The following is a 24882-nucleotide window of genomic DNA, read 5'->3' on the forward strand; positions in this document are numbered from 1 at the left end:
CATGTTCCCACAAAATCTAAGATATTTGCATTCTGGCTACACATGAAAAGCTTGCCAAACCTTGTTGTATACCTCTTAGATCAGTGTCTGGTGTATCATAGCTGCTGATAAGTATATAAGCATAAGTGATTTTAAAATTGTACCTGAGTAGCTCATATGCCTCCAGCCTCTCATGCTGGCTTTCTTACAGGCTGGTTATGACTGCCTTAAATGCAGTAAACCTTTCTGACACGCTCAGACCAAAATAAAATTTATGCACATATTTAAAGGTCTGTTTTATGTTGAACAGTATTGCCTTCAGTAGTCAGTAACTGGTAATTTCTGAACGTAGCCGTGCACATCAATGGTAGAACATAAGGTGTTTGAATAAAATAAGGTATTAAAGGGGCCTAGAGAGAAGCTTAGCGGGCAAACTTTGTGCTGTCATGCCTGATGATTTGAGTTTAGTTATTGGGACCTACAATAACTATTGGGACATGGTAGAGCAAGAGAGGACTGACTCCCAAGAGTCCCTCTCAGTCTCTGTCTCTGTCTCTCTTTCCCTCCCTCCGTCCCTCTCTCCTTCCCTCTCTTTCTCTCCTTCTCTCCCTCTTCCCCTGCCCTCTCCCACTTAAAAGGATAGGGCCTTAGGTTTGAAAGACAGAATTAAGATTATAGTTTAGTTAGTTCTCAAATCTGCCATAGAAATCTCTTAAAAATATTTAATTTCTGTCTTTGCTGTATTTACTTGTTCAAAAGCATTTGAGGGTAGCGGCAGCAGTGGTGGGTTAGGTACTTCAAGATTTGGAAACTTTCTGTTTATTTTATAGACATTATATTTGAAGTGTCTTTGGCCTCACTTTGGTCATGCATTTTTCAGTTGATAAGTACATATATCCAGATTACTAAACCCTGGCGTTATGAGCACTTGTCACTGGCTTAGAGCACTTGTTACTCTTTCATAGTACTCGGGTTCAAGTTCCAGCACGTCACCTGGGTGGCTCACAGCTGTCTATACCTCTAATTCTAGGGGCCCGATGATCTCTTTTGGCCTTTGAGCCACTAGGCACAGACATGGGTGCACATACAGACATGCAGGCAAAACACTCACACGTATAAAATAAATAAATCTTTAAAAAATTAAATCTAATTTGGTTAGCTTATTTTAGAGAATGAGAAAAAACTGTTTTCCAGAAGTAGCATCCACTACCTGAAGCGCAGACCTACCCAGCTATCTGCTCTTCTTACCCACTGGCCTGCCCTGCTATCTGCTCTGTGCAGCGATAGCTAGAGATTTATTAATATATTCAGAGAGGAAAGCATTTGCACATTTATATGTGAAACGGTTGTTATTAAACGGCATGTTCTAAGTTTCTATCCTTATATTTCTCCCTTGGAAAGTTCAAAGCCTTTGCTAGCAGTCTGCTGGCGTGCTCCCCTTTCCTTTTTGTTTTCCTCTTCTTTTTCAGTATTCTGCTTGAAAAGCTAATATTTACTTGCTGTCTCTTAGCTCTTTTGCTTCTACTTGTGACTGAAAGAAGTTACTCTTTGTTTCAATTCAAATTGAAGACCTAAAAAATATTTCTGAAAGACATTTCAAAATTATAACAGTTTGTTGCTGTCCTCCCTTACGCACATGTTAACATACTACCATAGATGGCCTTCCTCTGTTCTGATACAGCTGTTTCACTAATCTCTTCTTGTTTGTTTTACTTTCTTTTTGAGACAAGGTCTCCTGTAGCCCATGATGGCCTTGAACTCCTATTCCCCTACATCTGCCAGCCAAGTGCCAGGGTGGTGTGCACCTTTCTATCTGGCTGTATTCATCTCTTCTGATGGGTTCAGAGCTCTGAGTAAATGCTCTCTTTCTACCCCTGTGCCCACCATTTTGCCTTCCAGTCTGTGATCAGCTCTGCAGTGAGCTGGAAACCAGCGTTGGAACCGCAGTGCTGTCTGGTCCTTTCAGATCTCACCTGCTTTGGTTCCTCCAGGACACTGTGCTGTCTTACCTCAGGTCTAGGATATCTCTCAGCCTTGCTTTATCTTTGACAGTTTCACAGTGTCCATAATGAATATTTTTTGGGGTTAACTCTTGTTTTTGTTATTTTTCTATCACTGTGATGAGACACTATGACCAAGGCAGTTTATTAAAGAAAGCATTTGATTTGTGGCTTCATGATTTCTGAGGATTAGAGTTCGTGATTATCAAGGTGGGGAGCATGGCAAAGGCAGGCAAGGCGTGGTGCTAGAGCAGTAGCTGACAGCTTACATTTGCTGCTCAAGGCATAGGCACAGACATACATACATATAGACAGACAGACACACACACACACACACACACACACACAGTTCTAACTAGGACTGGTGTGGGCCTTTGAAGCTTCAGAGCCTGTTCCTGGTGACACCTCATCCAGCTAGGCCACATCTTCCAGTCTTTTCCAAATTGTTTGACTAACCTTGAACCAAACACTCAAATTATGAGCCTATGGGACCACTCTGGTTAAACACCACAGCCCTCAGCAGGGCTCACATGATGCTTTTCCTCTGTGACTCGACTGAGTCAATGTTTTGCTTGTGGAAGAATCATAAAACTGATCTTGTTATTTGTCACCTTTGTACATCATTTTAATTTTGATCATCTGGCCATATTGTTTTGTCTCTATTCCGAGCCATCATTTTCTATTTTATGGGAGATTTCTGAGGATTACAAAGTCCTACTCAACATTAATGACTTGTCTTTTGCTTGTTGCATTGTATGACACACACCACTGCTCTGCTGTTGTGGTGGCAGATGATAAGTTATTTGTCGTTCTTCAGGAGTCTTCCCTTCATTTATTCATATATATCTAGTGCTATGGAGTCATGGGCCCCTGTGTCCATCAGACTTTCACTGTCTCAGAGGGAGTTCTTTGTGTACTGCAGCTGGCACATCCAGTGTGATGTCTTCAGCAGACTCCTACAGCCCAGCTCTGGCATGCAGTCAGTGGCAGTGGCAGAAGCCTGTCTTGTGAGGGGGCCTCAGGGTCAGCAGTGACAGGGGAGCATCCTGCCCCTGGCACTGGGGGTCTGCTTAGTGACCTGAGGGTTTCCAGGAATGCTTTCTCTACTCATGCTAGACGCCTTTCTTCAGACTCATCAGCCATAGTTTGATGTTTATGGGCACGGATTGTTGTAGTAGGATTTTCTCAGCTCCTCATTAGATAACCTCTGCATCTTGTCCATCTGTAAAACACCCAAGAATGCCATCACAGGGCTGACCTCGGCATCCTGTCCCAGTTCGTTCCCATCCTTGCTCCTTACAGATGTGCTTCATGTCTTTCAGATGCTTCTTTACATCTGTCAAACACTCAGGTTAGCACTATATAATGAGACATTTTACATAATATGGGCAGAATGTCTTAGGGCCCAGTGCGGTCCATTCCAAGCACACGCCAACTGTACACAATATACAATAGCTAAAAGGTTAGTGAAAAATAGTTTACAAGGTCCAACAGCTCAGAAAGGCCCCATTACCTCTATCAGCTCTTTTCTCAGGAGAGCATGCATGAATGGGTGGGAAGCATTACCATAAGGTCTTTAAAATCTGTAATCATTCTCTGTGAGCCATCCCGGCTCCTCAGTCTGGAGTGCTGCTTTTAATGTACATCTCACCCCCAAAAAGAGGCACTGGCTTATCATCCTGGCCGGGGGCTAAGAGTCTTTTCCTTTTCTGTGATCCTCAAGCAGCTGGCTCCCAGAGTCTGCCTGGCTCTGGGCTTGTGCTGCTTGCTCCCTTCTGCTGCCTCTCTGTTGGCCACAGCTGGCTGCTGACTGGATCCAGGGTTGGGTGATCAAGCTCCATCCTGAGGGGAACATGTGCAAAGCGTACTCCCAGGGCCGGGGAGGGTTGCCCACCCCTAGTGCTTCTGCGCTCCAACAGAACCAGTATGTACCTGCACCGTCATCCATGCCCGAACAGTCTGCAGTCCAGCAAGGGTCCTCCAGACATTCTCTTCTTCTGCCGGCTGCAGTGTTTCCCACTCCACAGACTCTTCTGAGCAGCAGCCACTGGTATTTCCCTGTTATCAACCCCTTTGGTAAACTGCTGGTGCGGCTTTAGGGACTTGGAGAGATTGCTAAGCACATTTGGCTTTCTGTTAGTTTTTCCCCTGGGAACTCCTAAGTGACACAAATACTGCTAAGTTTGCTTTTGAGTGACCTGGATAGAGCCTAGCATCTGCTCTCTCCTAATCCATCTTGATTGATGCAGCAAGTAAGGCAGCCTAAGTGACTAAGACACCCCCTCCCACCAGAGTCTCTCCTACTTCATGAAGGCACGATAGCTGTGCGGCTCAGCAAACCAGTGTCCCAGTGTCTTTGCTGGATGGATTAACGTGTTGGCTTCCAGTGGTGCAGCCCTATCCGCTGACCTGAACAGAACACAGTGCTCCTGTCACACCTAGCTGTCTTACCATTTCAATCTTAGTGCCTCTGCCACTGATTGGCTCTTCCCATGGGTTCCAAGGTTCTGGATCTGTGTAACGGGTATAACGGATACTCTCTACCGCTGACCCTTCCCTCTCAGCCATGAGAAATGGCGAGGAAGTGTCTCCATTTCATCTTCTTCATCCAGTTTACTAACCAAATCAAAGATGCCGGACCATCTTGCCCATTTTCCCTTGTAAATCTCCCTTTTGTGGAAGCAGTGCAGCTTCTCCCACACTCATCTTTGGATCGTTGTGTTTCTCTCAGAGCGGCAAGGCTCCTGAGGTAGCACCATTGTTTGTTCAGGTTCCCCAAACCATAGGACTCTGTCACCTAGCTTCATTTGCCAGCCAACTCTTAAGCTGGCTGGAAACTCTTTGTGGAAGATAAGATCCAACGGCTGGTGTTGGTGATAAACCCGATGGTGGTGTGACCAGCAAGATGGCTCAGTGGGTTGCTTGTTGTTACACAGGCCTGGTGACCGCAGAACCCCAGGAGAAAATTCCTGCAAGTTGTTCTCTGAGCTCTATGGATGTGCTGTGGCACTCGCATGCACACACTCAAGGAAGACATAAAAATAAAGAATATGATGACATACACACATCAAGATAATATTATATCTCGTAACCAATGTTAACATTGTCAGTTAAAATAAAGTACGGAGCTGGAGACACGGGATTAGCAGTCAGGTCTGCTTGCTGTTCTTCCAGAGGACCAGACGTTAGTTCCTGGAGCCTCCGTTGGACTGCTTGTCACTGGCTTGTACCCCCAGCTCTAGGCCTTCTGTGGAACCCACACACAGCTGGCATAATCCACACACAGATGCGTAGAAAAATAAATGATGTCCAGGAAGCTTAGTGACATATCTCAAGTTAAGATTTTGGGGATAAGTGTAATGTAGTCGGTGAAGTTTATGATAGTTTATATCAGTGAAGACAACATGTTTTCTTCTTTATTGAGGAAACAGGAAAGAATGATTCCTTACATAGTTCATAATTCAGAAAATTCAGTCTATTTTTTAAGTGGCAGGTGAAATTGATAACACTTAGAAGTTAAACAGTTTGACAAGGGTAAGAATGAAAAGTGATTCATGAAAAAGCTAGGGCTTATGTACATAACTATTTTTGCTTTTAAAAAAGCTGGGATGTAATTTGTATTCATGAAATTACCACTTTACACTTTTCTCTCTTGTGGTTTGTATTATTTCCACAAAGTTGTGCAATCATCCCCACTATAAACACAACCGCCCCAACTGTAAACATTTTCATTGTCTCCTGAAGAAAACCCGATGTGGAACCGCCCTTCCTCCGGCCTTTGGCAGCCACTGATTCAAATCTGTGTGGATTTGCCTGTTTGGGCTGATTTCACTTTTAAATGGGTAACTTAAATTATAGAGAAATACTAATGAAAACAGAATTAGGTATTGTTATAATTGTCTAGGCAAAGTACAGATTTAGCAGTTTGCGAACAGTCTACTGATAGGAAATAGATTATTTAGTGTACACTGAAGATGTTTTAAAGCTGCTATTTAACTTTTTTCAGTATGTTATTTTGGAAGTATGTTTCCCATTGATTTGGTTATTCATATATAGAGTTTGTTCTCCATACCTGTGGTTTCCACATCTGGATTCAGCCAGTATCCCGTGAGAAACAGAGGTTGTGCTATAATAGTTTTACATGTACTGAACTCAGACTTTTTATTCTTGCCATGCCCAAAGTAGTGTGCTGTAGCAAGGAGCATTTATATTTGTGTTAGGCATTCTGAGTCATCTAGAGATGATTTAAAGAATATAGGAGATGATGCATAGGTTACTGCAGATATCTCCTGCTTTGAATGACTCTCACGGAGGGAGGTGTCCCTACCACCAGTCTACAGATCCAGAGGACTAAAGAGGCTAGTGATGGTGGGCTTCCTCAGTGATGTTGGCAGTCCAAATAGCATTCCCTTATGGTAAACAAACAAACAAACAAGCAAGCAATATCTTTATATGCCTTTAAAGCAGATGTTGTTGTTTGTGCCTACCAAGCCCCACTCAAAAGAGAAAAGTAGCTACAGGCAACTTTGTTGGAGAAATATTAGCATTTTTCATATCATAAATATCACTCAAAATTATTTTTTACAGAGGATTTGATTTATACATTTGCATTTTCTATTTTATAGTTATGTAATAGGCTTAAGTATAAGGAATTTGTATTTGTGCATATTTAAGTGGCATTTTCAAAACATGAGACAGTGGTAATAGAAGGTTTAAATTTTCTTTAAAAAGCAGAAGGGTTGGAATATGAGGCCAACTTGTACTACATAGTGAAAAGTATGGTCCTACCTCAAAAGAAAGTGTACATCCTTAAGTATGATGCTGTCCTATATGTTCATGGATTTTGCTTTGTATAAGCTTAAGTTCAAAGTCATATTTTCTATTTTTAAATTTAGTCTCAGTTATGATGTAGAACATATTTATTCATATCATAAATATTTTCTATGGCGATTCTAAATTTGATATGGACTAGTTTTATACAAAGTACATGACTTCACGCTATAGAGCAAGTACTAGACTTTTCAGATGAGGAAAACTAATGGTAATGAGTTCCCTAAGGAACAGCAAAGACTGACTTGAGGGGAATCCTTCCCTGAGAGTGGACTGCAGTGCAGCCTGAATGCTGCTCGGGAGTGAGTTTTGAAGGGCTTGAGCGTGAGATTCAAGCTGTGAGGGGAGGTTGTTGAAGGTCAGAGAAACAAAAAAGACCTCAAGAGGGGTGGTCAGGGTGATGTTGACACACTGGAACAGTTAACTGGGTCTAAGGTTCTTAGCGTATTTTCCTATCTAAGAGAGGTCTCAAGGTGTCACTAACTTTCTTTAAGGATGCTTCATTTGCAGCATAAAGTATATGCTGTTGTGGGCTTCATAAAAATCTTCAGGTGAGTCAGCCCTCTTGACTGTCAAGGGCTTGCTGTGGAGTGCACTTCCGTTTAATCAGCTTCCGAGAGCCCTTTCAGGTGCAATGACCTTGTGCTTCTGTGGTTTGCTTGATAATCTTCATTAAGGCATATGTCTAGCTCCTCCCTCCTCTCCTCTCCCTTCACCTGTCTCCCTTTCATTGTCTGCCTTTTTATTCTTCTCTTCAAGGGATAAAATACTGAACTACATTTTTTTGGGCACTGGTACTTATGAAATATTTTAAAAGTACAAGTAGATCATTTACAGACTGTATGGCACCATGCTTGACCTCCACAATGACTGTGTGACAGCTGCCTGTGTGATTGTCCCTAACCATCAGCTTTCTGTCTCAGGTACACTGAGGAGATGGTACCTGGGCACCCCTGCCTGCAGCTCATCAGCAACTGTGAGCAGAAGCTTTCCAGTCACACAGCAAGGCGCCTGATCACTATGCAGAAGGTGAAGGAATTTGAGGTAAGCCACCTTTGTGTTTTCAGTAGAAATTCTGGAAGAGTCAGAACCAGATCTTTCTAAATAGTTTTCCTGGAGTGGGATGTGGAGATGTTGGTCTTGATTTTGGTAATGTAGTATAGTGTAGTACAGCACAGCACAGCACAGCACAGCACAGCACAGCACAGCACAGCACAGCACAGCAGGTGAGTTGAGAAGAAACAAGCTGAACTCTGTGTGTTTCCTTGTGGCCCTGGTAGAAGGGTGGAGGGTTGATTTAGTTGACTTGAGCACACATGCACATATCACAGCATGCGTGAAGGTCACATACACCTGAGGCACTTGGTTGTCTCATTGCACCATGCTGATTCTAGGGACTGAACACCTGCTGAGCCACCTCACCAGCAACTGGCAAATTTTAATAGAGACAATTCTTTATGTAAGGAAGAAAGTAAAATTTCCTCATCTATTAGGTACCGGGTCAGTGGTCATCATATTCATCTGTTCTCATATTCTCTGCCTCTATCTCTCACACTATGTTGAAATTGGAGAAAGAAAAGGCTTAGTAACATTTGTTACTACTTTCTATCAAGACTGGAAGCGAAGTGACTGGTCAGTCATTTAGTAAGGCTTCAGTAACCGAGTGCCCTCTGCGCTGTCCTCTGGACTGACCGGCTCTCCCCAATGCACTGACTGTTTACACAAGCCCTGTCTTTTTGTAGGGCATGTAGAGCAGGGTAGTTGTGTCTGAGTATTCTACAAGACCCATCTCAACTCTCTGTTTGATAGATTATCATCTAATTTATATCTTACGGGTCTTTCCCAGCAGTAACTTGATTTAACGCTGCCTTGTGTGTCTGTCATCCCCTTCCCATTTGTTGTCTGTCTTTAATTCAGAGCCTCATTACTAGATGATTGGTTTACGCTGACAGCTCCACATCTCTTTCCAGATCTTATTCATATCTGTTAAATAGATTTTTCTAAAATACTGCATTTATGTTTTAGTTAACCATTTTTATTACTCAATAGTGTTTACAGGGTTTTTAGCATGGTGTAAATCATCCTTGATAATCAGGCTCCAGTATCAAGACTTTTCGGAAACTAAGTCATCTAGATATGTAGTTGCTGGTTGTCTACTAAATGTGTGGGTTTTATGTGCGTGGGTGTACAGCTGGCTGCATGTGGATGATGAGAATCCATGGCTACTGCCATTCATGTTTAGAAAGAACCAACCTCCTAGAGTCCAGCCTCAGCCAGCCAAGTTCAAGTTCAGATGACAGAATCTATGCAGTGTACGTGATCTTCAGTGTTTTCCCAAAAATTTATCTCATGTCCTTAGGTTTAGCAAAGTATGTCATTACTAAACAATTATTTTATAGTAACAGCTTCTCTTTCCTCAAATAACATTATGGAGATTAGTATTATAGTCATGTACTTGTTAGACAAGTGGGTGCAAGAGTAGAGTCAGTATTTCCACAGCAAGTAACGCGAGCGCTTTAGAGGACAAGATGAAGTGGGTTATTACGGAAGGTTTGAGGACGATTAGGTAGCTCAGAGAGGAAGGGAACTGGCCGCAGAGTCTGAGGACCTAAGTTTCATTCCTGAAACCCACATGGAGGGAAAGAACCGACATTCACAAGTAGTCCTTGGACCTGAGTCACACGTACCCACTGCCGGTGAAATAAGTAAATCAATGTGGCTTTTAAAATACACATATGAAGAAAGACTTAAGCTGGGAATAGAAAACGGTCACAGATCAAGTTTATTGACTCGGTTTGCTTTGTAAGACACGAAGTTCTTGGTTCTTTTGGTGCAAGACAGGCCTGTGGCTCTACATGTTAGATTCTAGAAAGACTGGCAAATCGCTGTATACATCAGTGTTTATATGCAAACAGGAACATCTTTTTTGTTTGTTTGTTTTTGGAGACAGGGTTCTCTGTGTTAGCCTTGGCTGTCCTGGACTTGCTTTGTAGACCAGGCTAGTCTAGAACTCACAGCGATCCACCTGCTGCTGCCTCCCGAGTGCTGGGGAGTGCTGGGATTAAAGGTGTGCACGACCCTGCCCAACCCCAAATAGGAGTATCTTAAATTTCAAAAATTTCTCACATTTGTGGAAGTGGAATGTACAAAAGTTGATTTCCTGTGAGACCACTCTTCCTGGCTTCTCAGTCTCAACTTTGTAGCTGTGTCTCACACGGCCTTTGTGGTTCAGCCTGCCGGTGTTGTCTTTTCCTCTTTTCACTCAGATACCAGTTACAATGGACTAAGACCCACCATTATGGCTTCTTTTCCCTTAATTACTGCTTCAGATGCCCTGTGGCTGTTGCTAACCAGTTAGATTTTGAAGTAGGGTTGGTTTAAGCATCAGTGGGTAGCTATAAGTTAGTCCCAAATGCTAGCCATTATCAGCTTGACAGGCAACACGGAGCTGGTTGTTTAGAGCAGCCTTCCCTTTTCCAGTTAGTGCAGTGTCATGCAGGAGGTGGGGGTCATTCAGTCGTAGTTCTACAACTTATATAAATTGTAGAAGTTAGTATAATCATGTGAGTTAGTAACGACGTTAGTAGCTGACATGTTATATGCCGGGCGCAAGAGGGATACTCACACAAAACAGGGCTATTACTTGTAGATGTTATAGTTTTAATTCTCGTAAGTACATGACATTAGCTCTCTTTATGACTTCGATTAAGGCAGTATTTCTACATTAATTGTGTTCCAAAGAATTTCTCAGACCTGGAGAAGATTCTCATCCATTTCTGATTTACAGAAATGAAAACAAACAATAAACTAGCATCTTGTGTGCCCTAATTTCATATATGCTTTCTCTTGATTGTAGTTTAAAAAATCTGTTTTTCTTCAAAATTTATGTTTCTATAAGTTAATTAATTTTAATGTCAAGGGAGGGTTAGCGCTTGAGGGTTCTTATTGGATATTAAAAGGATGCATAAGCTCACTCTCCTTTGCTGTTTTTCAACCCTATGAAACAGTGCTAGTTATGGCCTGGCCTTTTGTTTTCATCGTATTTTTGTTCTTGTATGAGACTTGTATGTGCATGTGAGCGTGTGTGTGTGTGTGTGTGTGTGTGTGTACATGCGCACACACATGCACAAATCAGTGTGTGAGTATGCCTGGATTGGGTGAAACAGTGCTAGTTATGGCTTGGCTTTTTGTTTTCATCCTATTTTTGTTCTTGTATGAGACTGCTATGTGCATGTGAGCTTGTGTGTATGTGTGTGTGTACACGCATGCACACATGCACAAATCTGTGTGTGAGTATGCCTGGATTGGGTGAGACAAGGACTCACTGTATAGCCCTGTCCTGAAAGTCATGTATAGACAAGTCTGGCCTCCAACTCAAGAGGTCAGCCTGCCTCTGCTTTCCAGTGCTGTCCTACCACACCTGGCTGAAACTGATTTTTTTTTTTAATAAGAAAAAAACCTCCTAATGGTCACATTAATATAAGCTAGGCTCACATTAGTAAGTCTTAACTAGTGTGGAATTTACTTTTAATGTGATACTCTGTTGTGCTTGTTTTTAATTCATTGCTTCATTTCTGCCTGCTGTTTCCTGCTGAGGAACACTTGCGATTACATCAGGATCCCAGCCTTTATAGAACAGGCGGACACGGGACCGTCAAACAGTTCTCACATGTCTGACAAATTGTTTTCAGACTTCTTCAGTGCTGTTGATTTTGGCAGTAGAAAAATATTAATTTTAGATTTTTACACTTCATTTACTGTGACCTTTGCTTTTGACTTGCCACTTGTTAGGTCTAACTTTAGTTTGAAGTCTGGCTTACCTGAGACACTGTTAAAGTGTTCTCCCACCACTTAAAATATAGAAATAAGATATGAAGATTGTCTAATTTATATGAATACTTGTATCTTTACATTATTAGCTACAATTTTGATTTGTTTATTTTGCGTGCATAGTGAAGGGGTTCTTGATAACCATGACTATCCATGATATTTATGGTGATGCCTGTGCCTGATAGGACCTTTTTTTTTTTTTTTTTTTTTTAAGTGTTCGTCAATTTTTATTTTTAAAGTTTCCTTTGTAACAAAATACAAGATAATTTTATACCTATACAATGAAATTGAGATAATACAATATTTTGTACCGGAGCTATATAGGTCTTATCAAGATTATAGCAATTTTAGCAAATTTATAACCTTCCTTATTCTTTATTTACTAGGCATATAAATTTATGAAGACTTATTAAAGTAGCTTAATAAAATAATTTAAAGTAAATAAGATCACTTAATTACTTAAAATGTAATATAATAAAAAACAATTGATACTAAACAAAAAATAGTTAAAATCAGGTAAACAAGTTAAAATGTACAGCATGTTTTAGCACATTTAATATGATTAAAGTTCAATTTTCTCCAAACTAATATATTGATATTGTTTTAATTAGATGCACAGTGGGCCTTTTTTTCCTTTAAAGAAAGTATTTTCAGAATTCAGTCACTCATCTTTAGTGTTATATTTACCAGTTACTAATGACAGAAAGTTTACTGTATACAAGATATGCTAGGAGGATTTTATTGAAATCACATAGTACATCTTCAGAACACTAGAAAATCAACAAAACTAAGATGGAGAGAGGAATAAGAGTGTAGGGTGAAGGAGAGATGATAAAGGAGATAGAAAATACTAAAGATATTTGAAAATCCATATGATAATCTACTATTTACAGATTTCATATATATTCACATAAAAGAATTCAGCTGAAGTTACTTTACATATGCATTACTGCTCCCCCAAGAAGACAAGTTAAAAGCCCAGTGCCAGACGTAGGACACCTCGCCTCCAAGTGTTGATCAAAGTTGTCCCAGAGACCCTCAAACAATACAGGCTTACGATATTGTTCTAGGTTTCCCATAAAAACTTGATGGTAAGAGTTTATTGCTCAAAACACCACTCACTGACCACAAGACACAAACAAGACAGAGAACTTCCTTCCTGATGACTAGCTTTATACTGCTGGAAGGTTCTGTTCAGGTTGCTGAGGAGGAAAAAGTCATTAATAGTTTTACCCAGTTGTGAACCCTGTGATCTATAGTAACTGGCATCCAGCAACTTATACCCACTGATGCAATAGTGGTATTATTGTTCTGGGGTCAAACAACCGTGTTCTGGTTAGATTTAATGCCCACTCCAAAGGAAGAAATGCATGCCTACCAATGAGAATCAGACCAAGAACCCATGGTTGCAAAGCTCATGGGTCCAAAGTTGAACCTACTCTTATTTTGCTAAATAGACACAGCATCAAATTACGTCTAAATTTTTATTTCTATATCCAAAATTAGTACATTAACTTCTTCAGAGAAGTTTCTTTGTGAAATGAATGGGGGTTAATGCCGAAGCTTAGAACTGGCTGAGGTATAAAGACTAAGTGTCTGTGGAGTACTCAGCTACAGACAGGACTCCATATCACACCCCCACCTTCAAGGCTCAAAGATCATCCTGAAAGAGGGATAACAAGGCTGTAGGAGACAGAGGCTGGGTGGCAGCAGGGCTAAGCCGTGTCCTCTGGACAGAAGACCACTGTTCTCATGAACTCACAGCAATTGTGGATGCCTGCACGAGACCAACTCAGTCAACATTCCAACACGGAGGGGTAGGGGGTCATGAGCCTCACATCTGAGAAGCTATTGAACATCGCTGGATGATAGGACCTTTTTTTATTAGTAGTATTCTTCATTAATATATTCTAGACATTAAATGAATAAAGTGCCATGTTGTTTCGGAGCTTATTTACAAATATTCTTATCCACGTGAGTTTATTTCCCCATCTCCAAGATGAAGGGCCTTCTTAAGCTCACTTTTGACTAAGTAGTGAACAAGAGTTGAAAACAAACTCATCTAAGTCCTTGAAATCTGACCCTTAGCTACATCACACTGGCTTTCACTTGGACGCATTTCTACCTTCAGAGCATGCTGAGGTAAGAGGTCTGGGTCTGCCATGGAGAGACAAGGTGCTTGCCTATCACATGCAAGACCTGAGGCGTAATTTCTTCTAACACAAAAATAAGAAAGAAGCAAATGATCTTGAGCATCGAATTCTTAGCTTCTTTTAAACACCTTCTTTTTTTTGCCCTTTTGGCTTTAACCAGTTGTTCAGGATGCTATGACAGAGTGCAGTAGATCTTGCTAGGGTTTTCCTTTTCTTTTAAAAAATTTTTTTTTTATTAATTTATTCTTGTTACATCTCAATGGTTATCCCATCCCTTATATCCTCCCATTCTTCCCTCCCTCCCATTTTCCCCTTATTCCCCTCCCCTATGACTGTTCCTGAGGGGGACTTCCTCCCCCTGTATATGCTCGTAGGGTATCAAGTCTCTTCTTGGTAGCCTGCTATTCTTCCTCTGAGTGCCACCAGGTCTCCCCCTCTAGGGGACATGGTCAAATATGAGGCACCAGAGTTCGTGTGAAAGTCATACCCCACTCTCCACTCAACTGTGTCCATTGGCTAGATCTGGGTAGGGGTTTAAAGTTTACCACCTGTATTGTCCTTGGCTGTTATTGACACACCGTTAACAGTGCTTGTATAGTTGTGGAAACTCTATGAAACATTTTTCTTGCATAAAATCCATTGAATAAAAATACTGATCTCCAAAAAAGAAAAGGATTCGAATCTTTATAGCTTTAGGTCAGAAGAGATTTCATACAGTGGTTATGTATTCAGTGCTGGCTACCTAACAGCAGTGTGCTCTTAGTGGCTTCTGCCAGGTTCTGCTGTGACCAGACGAAGTCCCTAGAGTAGCTACTTCACAGATATTTCTTTGACAGGTTTATTTTTATTCATAATCGTGTGCATGCATGCATGCATGTGTGTGTGTGTGTGCACGTGTGTGTGTATGCCATGTATGTGCAGGTATCCATGGGGCCAGAAGAGGGCACCAGATTCCTTCTAGCTGAGTTTCAAGCAGTTGGGAGCCACCCAATGTAGGTGCTGGGAAGCAAACTCTAGTCCTCAGCAAGCACGATGTGCTCTCGGAACCAGGAAGCCACATGGCTCTGGACCCTTGAGATGAAAAAGAAAAACCGATGCAACCTTTCAGGTCTCCTCTACAATGGATTGTTGTTTAAATATAAGTACATCCTCATCACTTAGTAGAGCTTTATGTATCTCCTTTGCTTTACAGTTTACTCATTTGTAGAGATAACTCACTTAGTGTTTAATAAGATTGAGTAGAACTACACTATATAAGAACCTAACAATTGAACACAAACTCAGTCTAGGCCTAATTGTCAATATTCATTACTGTCAAAATATGATACATGAGGGAGAAAAAGATAACCCTTCAAATATTTTGTATGAGAAGTCAGAATATTTATATAAATTTTCTTTTGGCGGGAAGTATTTGCAGAATTCTCAAGAAGGCAGATAGGGATGTGGTGATGCCACATGCCATGCATTTTGAATTCAGTTCCAGAACAATTTGGTTTTATTGTTAATGTCACTTATTCTTGGTTTAAATCTTAGAGAGCTGTCGTTTTTTCTTCGATTCCTCTTCAGTTAAGTGATTTTGCTAAGCAAACTAATAGACCAAAAAAAAAGCGAGTCAGTTCTTCGCCAGCTCCAGCACAGGTGATGCAGGTTAAGAGGTGGAATCTCACTGTGCAGAGGCAAGCAGCTCGCTGAAGTCAGAGCAGACGGCGATGCCGCCTCTGATGCTCGGGTTCTAGAGCAGTAATAGGAAAAGTCCATGTAATGGAGCCATGGGCGTGGCTCACTTGAAGATGTGTGATCCAGTGTTCCAGAGCACGTGGTTTTGGGGGACGTGGGACTCAGGGTAGAGTCCTCAGGAGTTTCCTTTCTAACTCTTGTATGAGTGATAGGATTTCTACTTGGTTTTTTTTTTTTATTCTCATAGATATTCACTTAAAATTATCTTTCTAGATGTTTCCAATTAAAATATGAATTAACATCCTCTTTCTGCTTTTTGACACCTATAATCCAGTGTTGTGATTTTATATGTATTTTTTCCTCTACAAGTAAATGTACAGCTTAGTGAGTACTTATGAAGTGCATATCCATGTAGTCACTTTATGGTCAAGATTACAGAGCAGTGCACTGCTCCAAATATACCCCTATGTTGTGGCCATTACAAAAATATATATATTGTTACAAACATGACCTTCCTGCAGGTAAAAACACTGTTCTGACCTTTGCTTTCCTTTGAATTTACCCATAAGCAAAAAAAAGTTTTGCCTGGTTTTAATCTTTATTTATACACATATACATAGGTCTTTATTAATTCTTTAAATGGATTGTGGAAACATTACAAAGCCACCAGGGATCAACATTGTTTCAGAGTCAAAGTGAAGGTGTTTATTGGTGCACAGATACATGCTTCTGCATGCTACTCATTCTTTGCTCTTTAAGAAGATACAACTTTTGTCCAGTTAAATATATAATACATTGTTGTTAAACTTTTATCTTGTTTTTTGACAATTTTAATATCTGACATTCAGTTTTACATTTACAAAGATGTAAGCTTTAATATCCACACATGGAAAATGCTCATATTTGTATGTCATCCTGTGAAGCGTGGACACCCACAATGCTCTTTTACACTTAAACAGACGTTATGTTGGGTGTTAAGTACCCAAAGTGCATTTAGTAATGATCAGTCATTTTGAGGCTCTAGATAAAATTTAATATATTTTCATAGACTTCAGGCAGCTTAATACCTTGAAATTTAATTTTATAAGGAACCGAATAAATGTGAATACATAACACTGGCATAAAGATTTTCACCTTTACTGTGCTCCCATTAAGAATAACACTACAGATTTAATGGTATTGGATACCAGACTTTTGACCTGCTTGTCCTTGGTTTGGAAATGGCCTAGTGCTGTTTATAGTTGTATAACTTTAGCACAAGTGGTTTCTATGGCTACTGTCCAGTACCAGATGTAGAACAGTGGGAAGCTTTGATAAGGGGACAGGATTTTTAAACAAAAGCCGGACGTGGGTAATTACCCTGAAGCTGAACTGAGGCCCGTTAGACTCAGCGCTGTCATTCACATCTCATCCCACTCGCTCGGCTGCCTTTCTCCTCCATCTCTTGCCCTTCTTCCTCACACTGGATTAAGGGTCTGTATCAGCACTTGACCCTCTTTCACCAGCCTTGGAGCCTTTGCTGACAAAATGAGATGGACACTCCTAGCTTGGCAGCGTTTATTATGACACTACTGGCTTTTCATTTACCATGGAATAATCTTTACAAGTCATTTGTTCTTAAATATTTGCCACGAAACTGCTTTGTATACACCCCTGTCACTTTGGTGATGCCCGTGACTTAACGGTAGCGAGGTAGAACAAGTCGCTGTCTTACCATCAGGGGCTGTCACTTTCTAAGACAACTTAACCCTGACCAGCAATTAAAATAGAAACATTTGGGTTTCTGTTAAATGACTCCACACTCCCGGGTGGATGAGGAGCTCCCGGAAGCTTATAGAACAAGTAGTTTGTAAGTTAAGTCAGTGCTTGCCCTTGGGTATCTGACTGGTGATTTGGAGGGTCTGTAGAGTTAGCTCTTAGCAGTGAGAATTCCTATGAGGCAAAATGTCTTTAGTCAGCAAGGGTATTCAGTCATGAGGGAGGCTAGAACTGAGCAAGCAGGAGCGTGGAGGGCGGGTGGCCGGTGAAGGTGGGCAGCTCAGGGAATGCGCCTGGTGACTGGGTTTTTGCTGAGAGGATGAACTGCCCTGGTGTCTTCTATCACAGTCTCTGGTGTGCTTGGAGCCGCTTCGTCATTTGTTCACTAAGCATTGACCTTCAGTCTCCTTTCAGGTTTAAATGGGGTCTCACATTTCTCTATTTTCTTTCTTTCTTTCTTTCTTTCTTTCTTTCTTTTCTTTTTTTTTTTTTTCTTTTTTTGAGACAGGGCTTCTCTGTGTAGCCTTGGCTGTCCTAGACTCATTCTTTAGACCAGGTTGGCCTTGAACTCACAGAACTCACAGCTATTCGCCTGCTTCTGCCTCCCAAGTGCTGGGATTAAAGGCGTGCGCCACCATGCCCAGCTATTTTCAATTCCTTTACATTGAATTTTGTCTTTGAATGCTTCCTCCTCTTTCTGTGATAAAGTTTACGTTATTCTGTGGCTCTTGAATAAGTGTCCTTTGCATCGAGAAGCCATTCCTGTCCTTCCCTGTATCGTCCCATGGTTACTGTTTCATCCCACTATTTAATACCAGTGTAATTCTGTGTTTGGAGGTATGTCATTTTATATCTGTCTCCTGCCAGGATCTGTAAACCCACGGGATTCTGTTCTCTTCCTCACTATATACAAGTGGGTGTGGAAAAAAAAAATCATAACTTTTTAGTGATTATTTGGGTCCCCTCATCTAAAATACAACAGTCATACTGAAAATATTTAAATAATTCTAAAGAGGAATAGGAATAGGTAATTAGGGCTACCTAGAAATTTCCTGTTTGGAATAAACCAATTTTACCATTACTCTAAGTAACTGGGACACGCCATTTAATTGTAAAATATCTAGTAGGCTTTACTTCCTGTGTAAAACAAACCAAAAGCAGCTGAAGTGGGAAACTTAACACCTTTGCTTGATTTAAGAGGAGGTGATAGAAAAGAATGGGAAACTTGCAAGGGAAGGCAAGAATTAGGAAAACAGTTTGACCTAAACATGGTTCTCAGTGAACAATCTTTAGTTCCTTTTCAGGCTAAACAGTGTGCCCTATTTTCTGAGATGCATTATTAAAACTATATTCTTTTTATAACCCAGATGTCATCAGTTCTACTTAAAATGGCAATTTCAAGTGTTACTGCAAGACATGCGGTTTCTTTTCTTAACAACTCACCTCTAAATTCAACTGCAGGCTTATAAATGGCTGAAACACTTTTCTTTTAATCTCCTTTAAATCTTCTTATGGCTGCCTTTTTATGTAGAGTTAAGTTGTACAAAACTTAGAATTACATATGTGTGGTGATGTGTGGCTGTCATCCCTGCATTCTGGAGGCAGAGGCAGGAAAATGGAGAGGCCAAGGGCAGTCTGGGCTGTAAATAGTGACATAGTAACTCAAAACTGAAAACAATACAACACACAGTTAACCAGAAAACAGGCTACTTTGTTTCGTTGTCATTCCACAGAATGACTTGCAGTTGTCAAACAGATGAATGGTACCATTTTAGTCTCTGAAGTGCATATGTGTTTTCCTAGCTCTGCATTATCCTTTACGGATGAAGCGGTGTTCACAAATGATAATGCTGTCTAACAAAGTCATCTGGGCATATGCGGGTAGATGCTTTGAACAGTCAGGACTTGCAAACGGCAAGTGAAGCGGAGTGCCCCTGAAAGTCAGGTGGTCTTCACATGGAAACTGGTTCAGTCCATCAAGAAATTTCAGGAAGGACTATCTGCATCAGCCAGCAGAGGGCAGTGTACACATAAAATTGAACCATTGGCTTGGGAGGCTCCTTTAGCTATGTTTAGAATTAGTAGTACTGATAGGACAGTAAGTAGTTCAAGGGTTCTGTCTAAATGTTGAGATCTGAAGTGTGTGCTACCATAATGTTGCTGTTCCAGGAGTGTAGTGGAATGCTTTGGTGTCTTTAAAACCTGTTATGTCATGTGAACGTGTTTTTGTTTTAATCCCAGGCGTGGGATCAGGGGCTCATTCAGAGTGTCCACAGCAGCAAGCTGTTTGCCTCATGTGGGCTCTGAGAGGGGCTCCTTGCCAGCTGCAGATAGTTTAATTCTGAGGACTCTGAGAGGGAATAAATGCTATAGCCAGGAGAGAGACAGGGGCTCTGAGAAAGAAGGAAGGTGCTACCCACCGCCCTCCCCTGCTGCTCCTGGTTGCTGTTGATGCCGTTTGACAAGAAGTAGTTGTCAATGAAGCTTGGGCTTCCTAACCAGCAGGAAGTAATAAAGCGACCTCAGCCCCTTCTTCCCACTAACCTTTCTCCCTTACCTCGTGCTGGGGTGTTGGATGGATTGGGATGGAGAAGGGAGGAAGCGATATCAGAAAAATAAAATAAATACTAAAAAAAAATAGCGCCAACACAGGAGGAATGGCCTCTAAATGTCAAACTCCGTTTCAAAGGACCCACTAATCTACAATGTGGGGAACTGACTCAGTCATCTGTATGTGTTCATATAACTTCTAGTTCTGAAAAAGGACAGGAGTATAATGGGAAAAGCATGAGCTTTTGATGTCTGACTTAGGCAGCAGGCCGACGGTGCTGCGCTCCAGCTGTATGGCTTGTGGCAGATCGTGAAAACTCTTTCAATCTCTGTTTCTCTATCTCCAAACCGTACATGAGAAGAATGCAGAAAATTAGATCATTACCGTAGACAGGATAGTAGTTTGTTTTTGAGTGAACCTATTTCTTGTTCATTTACAGTTGCTGATTGAGTTTGAATGGTGAGCGGTCTGAGAGCTGTTGGTTTCTGATGGTTTCTGTATTCTCCTGCTGAAACTTAGCGGTCAAGAAATGACAGGAGGCAATAGTGTAATTGGATGTAAATTTCATTGAAGGAAGAGGCCATAACACGAGAATAGCAAGCTTCCCAAGGGAGGGCAGTTGTTCCTTTCTGTTTGACTCTTGTCTATTTAAGAACAACACCATGACTACTAATTTGGGCAAAAATGTCCTTTAATCTTCATCACCACAGCTTTTACTTTCGGTGTTTCATATTTGTAATTTTTTTTACTTCATATGCATTTCATGTTCATTAAAAATTTACAGAATTGAGGTGATAGATAAATGTTACGATGATTGATGGCTGTAGATGGCTTTGGAACTGTTCGAAAAACCAGCCGCCAAACACTAGGCAAGCTTGAGTGAGGGAAGGAGATCAAAGGCTGTTCCTTGGGAATACCCTTCCTTTTCCAAAGAAACACGCTGGCCTTCAAGGTACTGAGCTTAAAAAAGAAAACCAAGACAACAAAACAGACTCACCCTGCGGATGCTGCTGGTGGCGCTGGGCAGGCAGTGTGACCAGGGAAAAGTGAGGCGTGACCTACGCAGAACTGAATATTGTCTTCTCAAGTATGCACCTTGGAAAAGGAACCAAAGATTGGTGGGTGTGGAGAGAAAAGAGAAGACAGAAATCGGATTTGCTCTCTGTTTTGAATTGTGGTGATGTCATTCTGTGTGAGGATAGATGTTCCATGAGGGACATTTCTCAGGACGTTCCCACATAGGTGGAAATTTTAGCCGTGGTCCCTGAACTGCCTGGCTTACCTTGCGGCAAGACTTACTGCTGCCAGATCCCCGGTTGCTCAAGGAATTTGAAGCTTCAGGGTTCCAGGGGTTTCTGTAATGTTCTGTTTCACAGTTGGGGGGCAGTTCATCTTGAAAGTGGACATTTGAGCACATGACTCATACATTTACCCGACACAGCCCTCCTCTGCTTCCTGGGATATGAGAGAATGCGCTGTTCCCTGAGCAAGGTACCTTTCCGTGGCTACTGATCCTAGCTTTGTGGTAGCGAGATATTTTTGCTGTCTTGTCTCTGTGGCACTGAGGGAGATACACTTGCCCTTTTAGTATTTGTCTTGCTCTTACTGCTCAGAGGTTTTTTGTTTTGTTTTGTTTTTGTTTTTCCTTATGTGTCTATATTGATTATTCAAAATGCCAGTGTGTCATTTTCATCCATGCCCATATTCACTTTAGTCATCTCCGTTCCGTATCACCAGTTTGCCTTGGGCCTCTCAGCTCAGTGATAGTCTATTTACCAAATTATCTCTTTGGTCCATTTAAGAGGCCTGTGTTCCACTGTACTTGGCTTTTATCTTCTCCCTCCTTGATGACTTCATATTAGATGCTTAGGTCAGAGAGGGATACTGCGCGGCGCTGTGGCATTCTGCACTTCTGTTCTACCCAGTCCTCTTCACTGGTGCCCACTATTCAGGAAGTCAGCCGTGGCATATTTTGAGAGGTCATGTGTGACCATAGGAGCCATAAGGGGAATAACGAACAGGAAGACAGAGCTGGGAGATGCTTGCTGCCAGTGTTGGATTCTTGTTCCAGGGAAGAAAGCAAGATGTCCTTCAGTGCAGCTTTGCTGAGAATGAGCGACTGCCATGTTACAAGCTAACTAAAGAAACAACTTCATGTCTTTATATTTTGTATTTTCCATCCTACCAGAACCGGGACCAGTATTCACACCTGCTGAGTGATCATTTTCTGCTATACCAAGGTCATAATTCCTTTCGTGAGAAATATTTTAGTGGTGTAACAAAAAGGATTGCCAAAGAAGAAAAGTCCGGCCAGGAGTGAAATCAATGATGTTGACAATCAAGAAAGCATAAGAATTTTATGGAAAAGGCCTTTGGATGTGAATTTGTGTATATGACCTAGAAAACCTATGCTGTTTTAAAATTTTTATATAAATGTTATTAATCAGAATTCAATAATTTCAAAATGGTCTTTGCTTTAGAGACTGTTTTGATGTTATGTGTCTTTTGAACCTGGTAAAATGTCAGGGACTGATAAATAAATAAATGAATAAATAAACAAATAAATGTATAGACAGGCTCAGTGTTTATATTTTTTACAAAGAAAATATTGTTAACTTTTAATCTGTATCTACCAGATATAGGTAAGCAGTTAATAGTAATTTAGGCTTTACTTGTTTTGTAAATTTGCTTGGATTTCTTTTGTCATAACCTTTTTTATTGCCACCAATAAACTGTACTGGAAGTTTCTAAAAATTGTGCATTACTCAGTAGTTTTCATTTCATCTCATGGAGAGCTTTGAGGAAAATGAATGTTTAGCCATAAAACCCACACTAGCCGTAACAGCAGTGGCCACGCTGATGTCAGGAAGGCTAAGGTCCGAGAACCGTGGAGATTCCAAGCCCAAGACTCCCGTGGGCCCGGGTGCATCTGAAGGTGTCTGCACACTGGATTTGCTCTTGTATCATAAAGCTCAGCTGTTGGTCAGGTTAACGACATACCCTCAGTTTTGGTTTAGAAAGTAACCGACAGTTAAAGCAGGAACACTGGCTCGAGCCCCTGATGGCTCCATGATGGTATGCATTCTAATCAGTGTTCTTTGAACAGAAGCGGTACTTTTCTTGACGGGGAAACTTTGCTGAGTCTACATTGTGTCCATCATGGAAGTACCTTCTTTGAAAACCACCGTGCCCATTAATTCTAGATACTAATAGCTCTCTGTTTTTGGTGGTAAAATGTACCTCAGCGGGGCGGCAGTAAATGGATACTTTCTCTCTAGCCAGAGCCTATTTTTATTTGTGTTATTATTATTATTCTTTTCCTGTGACGGTTGAGTTTTATGAACTCACAATGTTAACTTACATGGCTTAGGAGTTGCAAAAGGCCAGTGCTACTGACCAAGGAATAGGCGTCCTGTGTTCTGCTTGTCTTATCATGCGACACTTGGTTTCAGCATGTCTAAACCTTTCCTGGTTTGTCTCCGTTTCTGGATGTTATTTGTGGTACACTGGGGGTAATCTAAAAGTATTCATGGGTGATTTATTTTTAGTATTTCTGTTATACACCGTTTTATTTTAAAGTTTTTGAGGTTATATGGGGGATAGGTATGAAACTTTGTAGCTGACTCAATTGGAATATGAGAGTTTTTAGTTTAACCCCTTTTTGTGCACTGTCTCAAAACAACCCAAGTAAGTTCTAGAAATCCACAATATTCATTTTAGTCTTTTAAAAGTGAATTCACAGTAAAAAAAATCAAATTATTTATATTACTATTAATTGAACTGTTCTGAGCATCAGTTCTGACTATGAGGTTTGTTCATATTTATTAGTAGGTTCACTTCCCACTTTCTAAGTGTCACTCAGTTTAAGCATATGTCGTAGCTTTAAAGTTGAAACTTGTAAGTAATGAAGAAACTTGGTGACTTCCAATCAATTTTTAAGATATAGGTCTTAAGTGGTCCCTCTTTTTTTTAAAAAAATGTGATGTTAAGGTGGACGGTGGTGGCACATGCCTTTAACCTCAGCACCTGGGAAGCAGAGACAGGGTATCTCTGTGAGTTTGAGGCTAACCTGGTCTACAGAGTAAGTTATAAGATAGCCAGGGCTACATGGAGAAACCCTCTCTCAAAAACAACAACAAAAGTTTACTATGATCATGTGTGTGTGTGTGTGTGTGTGTGTGTGTGTGTGTGTGTGTGTGTGTGCACATGCGTTCTCGAGTGTGCATGCACCCCTACCCACCCATCAAGCCACCTTGCTGGCCTTCAAGCTCTCTTACTCTGAAAACAGCCTTTATTTTCTACATAAGTTACAGATTATTTCTTGTTTGGTGAATGAGGTCTTCCTCATGCATTTGCCAGTAGGAATATCTCCTATCATCTTGCCAGTATTCACAAAGACCTGTAGTTTGAGTTTGCAGTATACTCTGGAAGAGGAACGTAGGTGGTCTGTGGACTGGCCTACTTAATGTTTATAATATGACAAAGTATATAATTTTATTTCTGGCATATATTAAATAACTATAAAATCCAGATGGCTACCTTGGTGGTGTCTCATCAGAAGCATCCTGGCCATTTTTGCTGAGTAATTATTTTCCTGTGATAGCTGCGGGGAAATAGTGGAGTAGGTGGTCTTGGGTTTGTTTAGCCAAAGTGGCTAGAAGATTTTTTTTTTCAAGTTAAAAATCTGGTAAAATTTTCTGGACCTCTTCCTGGCCAGCAAGAGCCTGTTTGGAGCCAGTTTGCCACCACTTTCCTTATGACTAACTCTTTAAATCCGTGGACTGAGCAATAAAACCGTTTGAGACTCTCAGCTCTGGGAGGTACCTTGGAGTTGCCACTGCTTCCCTTCTGAGAAAACTTACTCCTGTATTCAGATCATCTACACATGCATGTAAGAAGAATAGTGGTTCTAACGAAAAACTGTTAAATTTGAGGCAGAAGAGTAGAATGAGTTAATGTCCCTGAGTGTTGTACCAGGTGTGATACATGACTGGATTGAAAATCTGAGTTTAGGGACATAGAACTATCTTTTAAGGTACTATAATCTATATATACTCAATGCACATTAAAAACAGTGGGTAGGCTTTCTTCTATCGCCAGTACC

General features: G+C 41.0%; 1 protein-coding gene across 5 annotated transcripts in view; it reads left to right on the top strand.

Moving 5' to 3' along the window:
- The window catches only part of TRMT11 (tRNA methyltransferase 11 homolog), a 144176-nt gene that overhangs the window by 23815 nt on the left and 95479 nt on the right, over nt 1-24882 (top strand). For 2 of the 5 annotated variants that reach the window (XM_084775414.1, XM_084775416.1), the window contains exons 12-13: nt 7733-7853; nt 21967-22532. In XM_084775414.1, coding sequence (XP_084631540.1) covers nt 7733-7853; nt 21967-22098 — 253 coding nt within the window. In that variant the 3' untranslated portion in view covers nt 22099-22532. The other 3 variants (XR_014777889.1, XR_014777890.1, XM_084775415.1) reach the window with 2 other exon arrangements.

Source organism: Acomys minous (genome assembly GCF_964271855.1).
Source record: "Acomys minous genome assembly, chromosome: 3".
NCBI classification, from domain to species: domain Eukaryota; kingdom Metazoa; phylum Chordata; class Mammalia; order Rodentia; family Muridae; genus Acomys; species Acomys minous.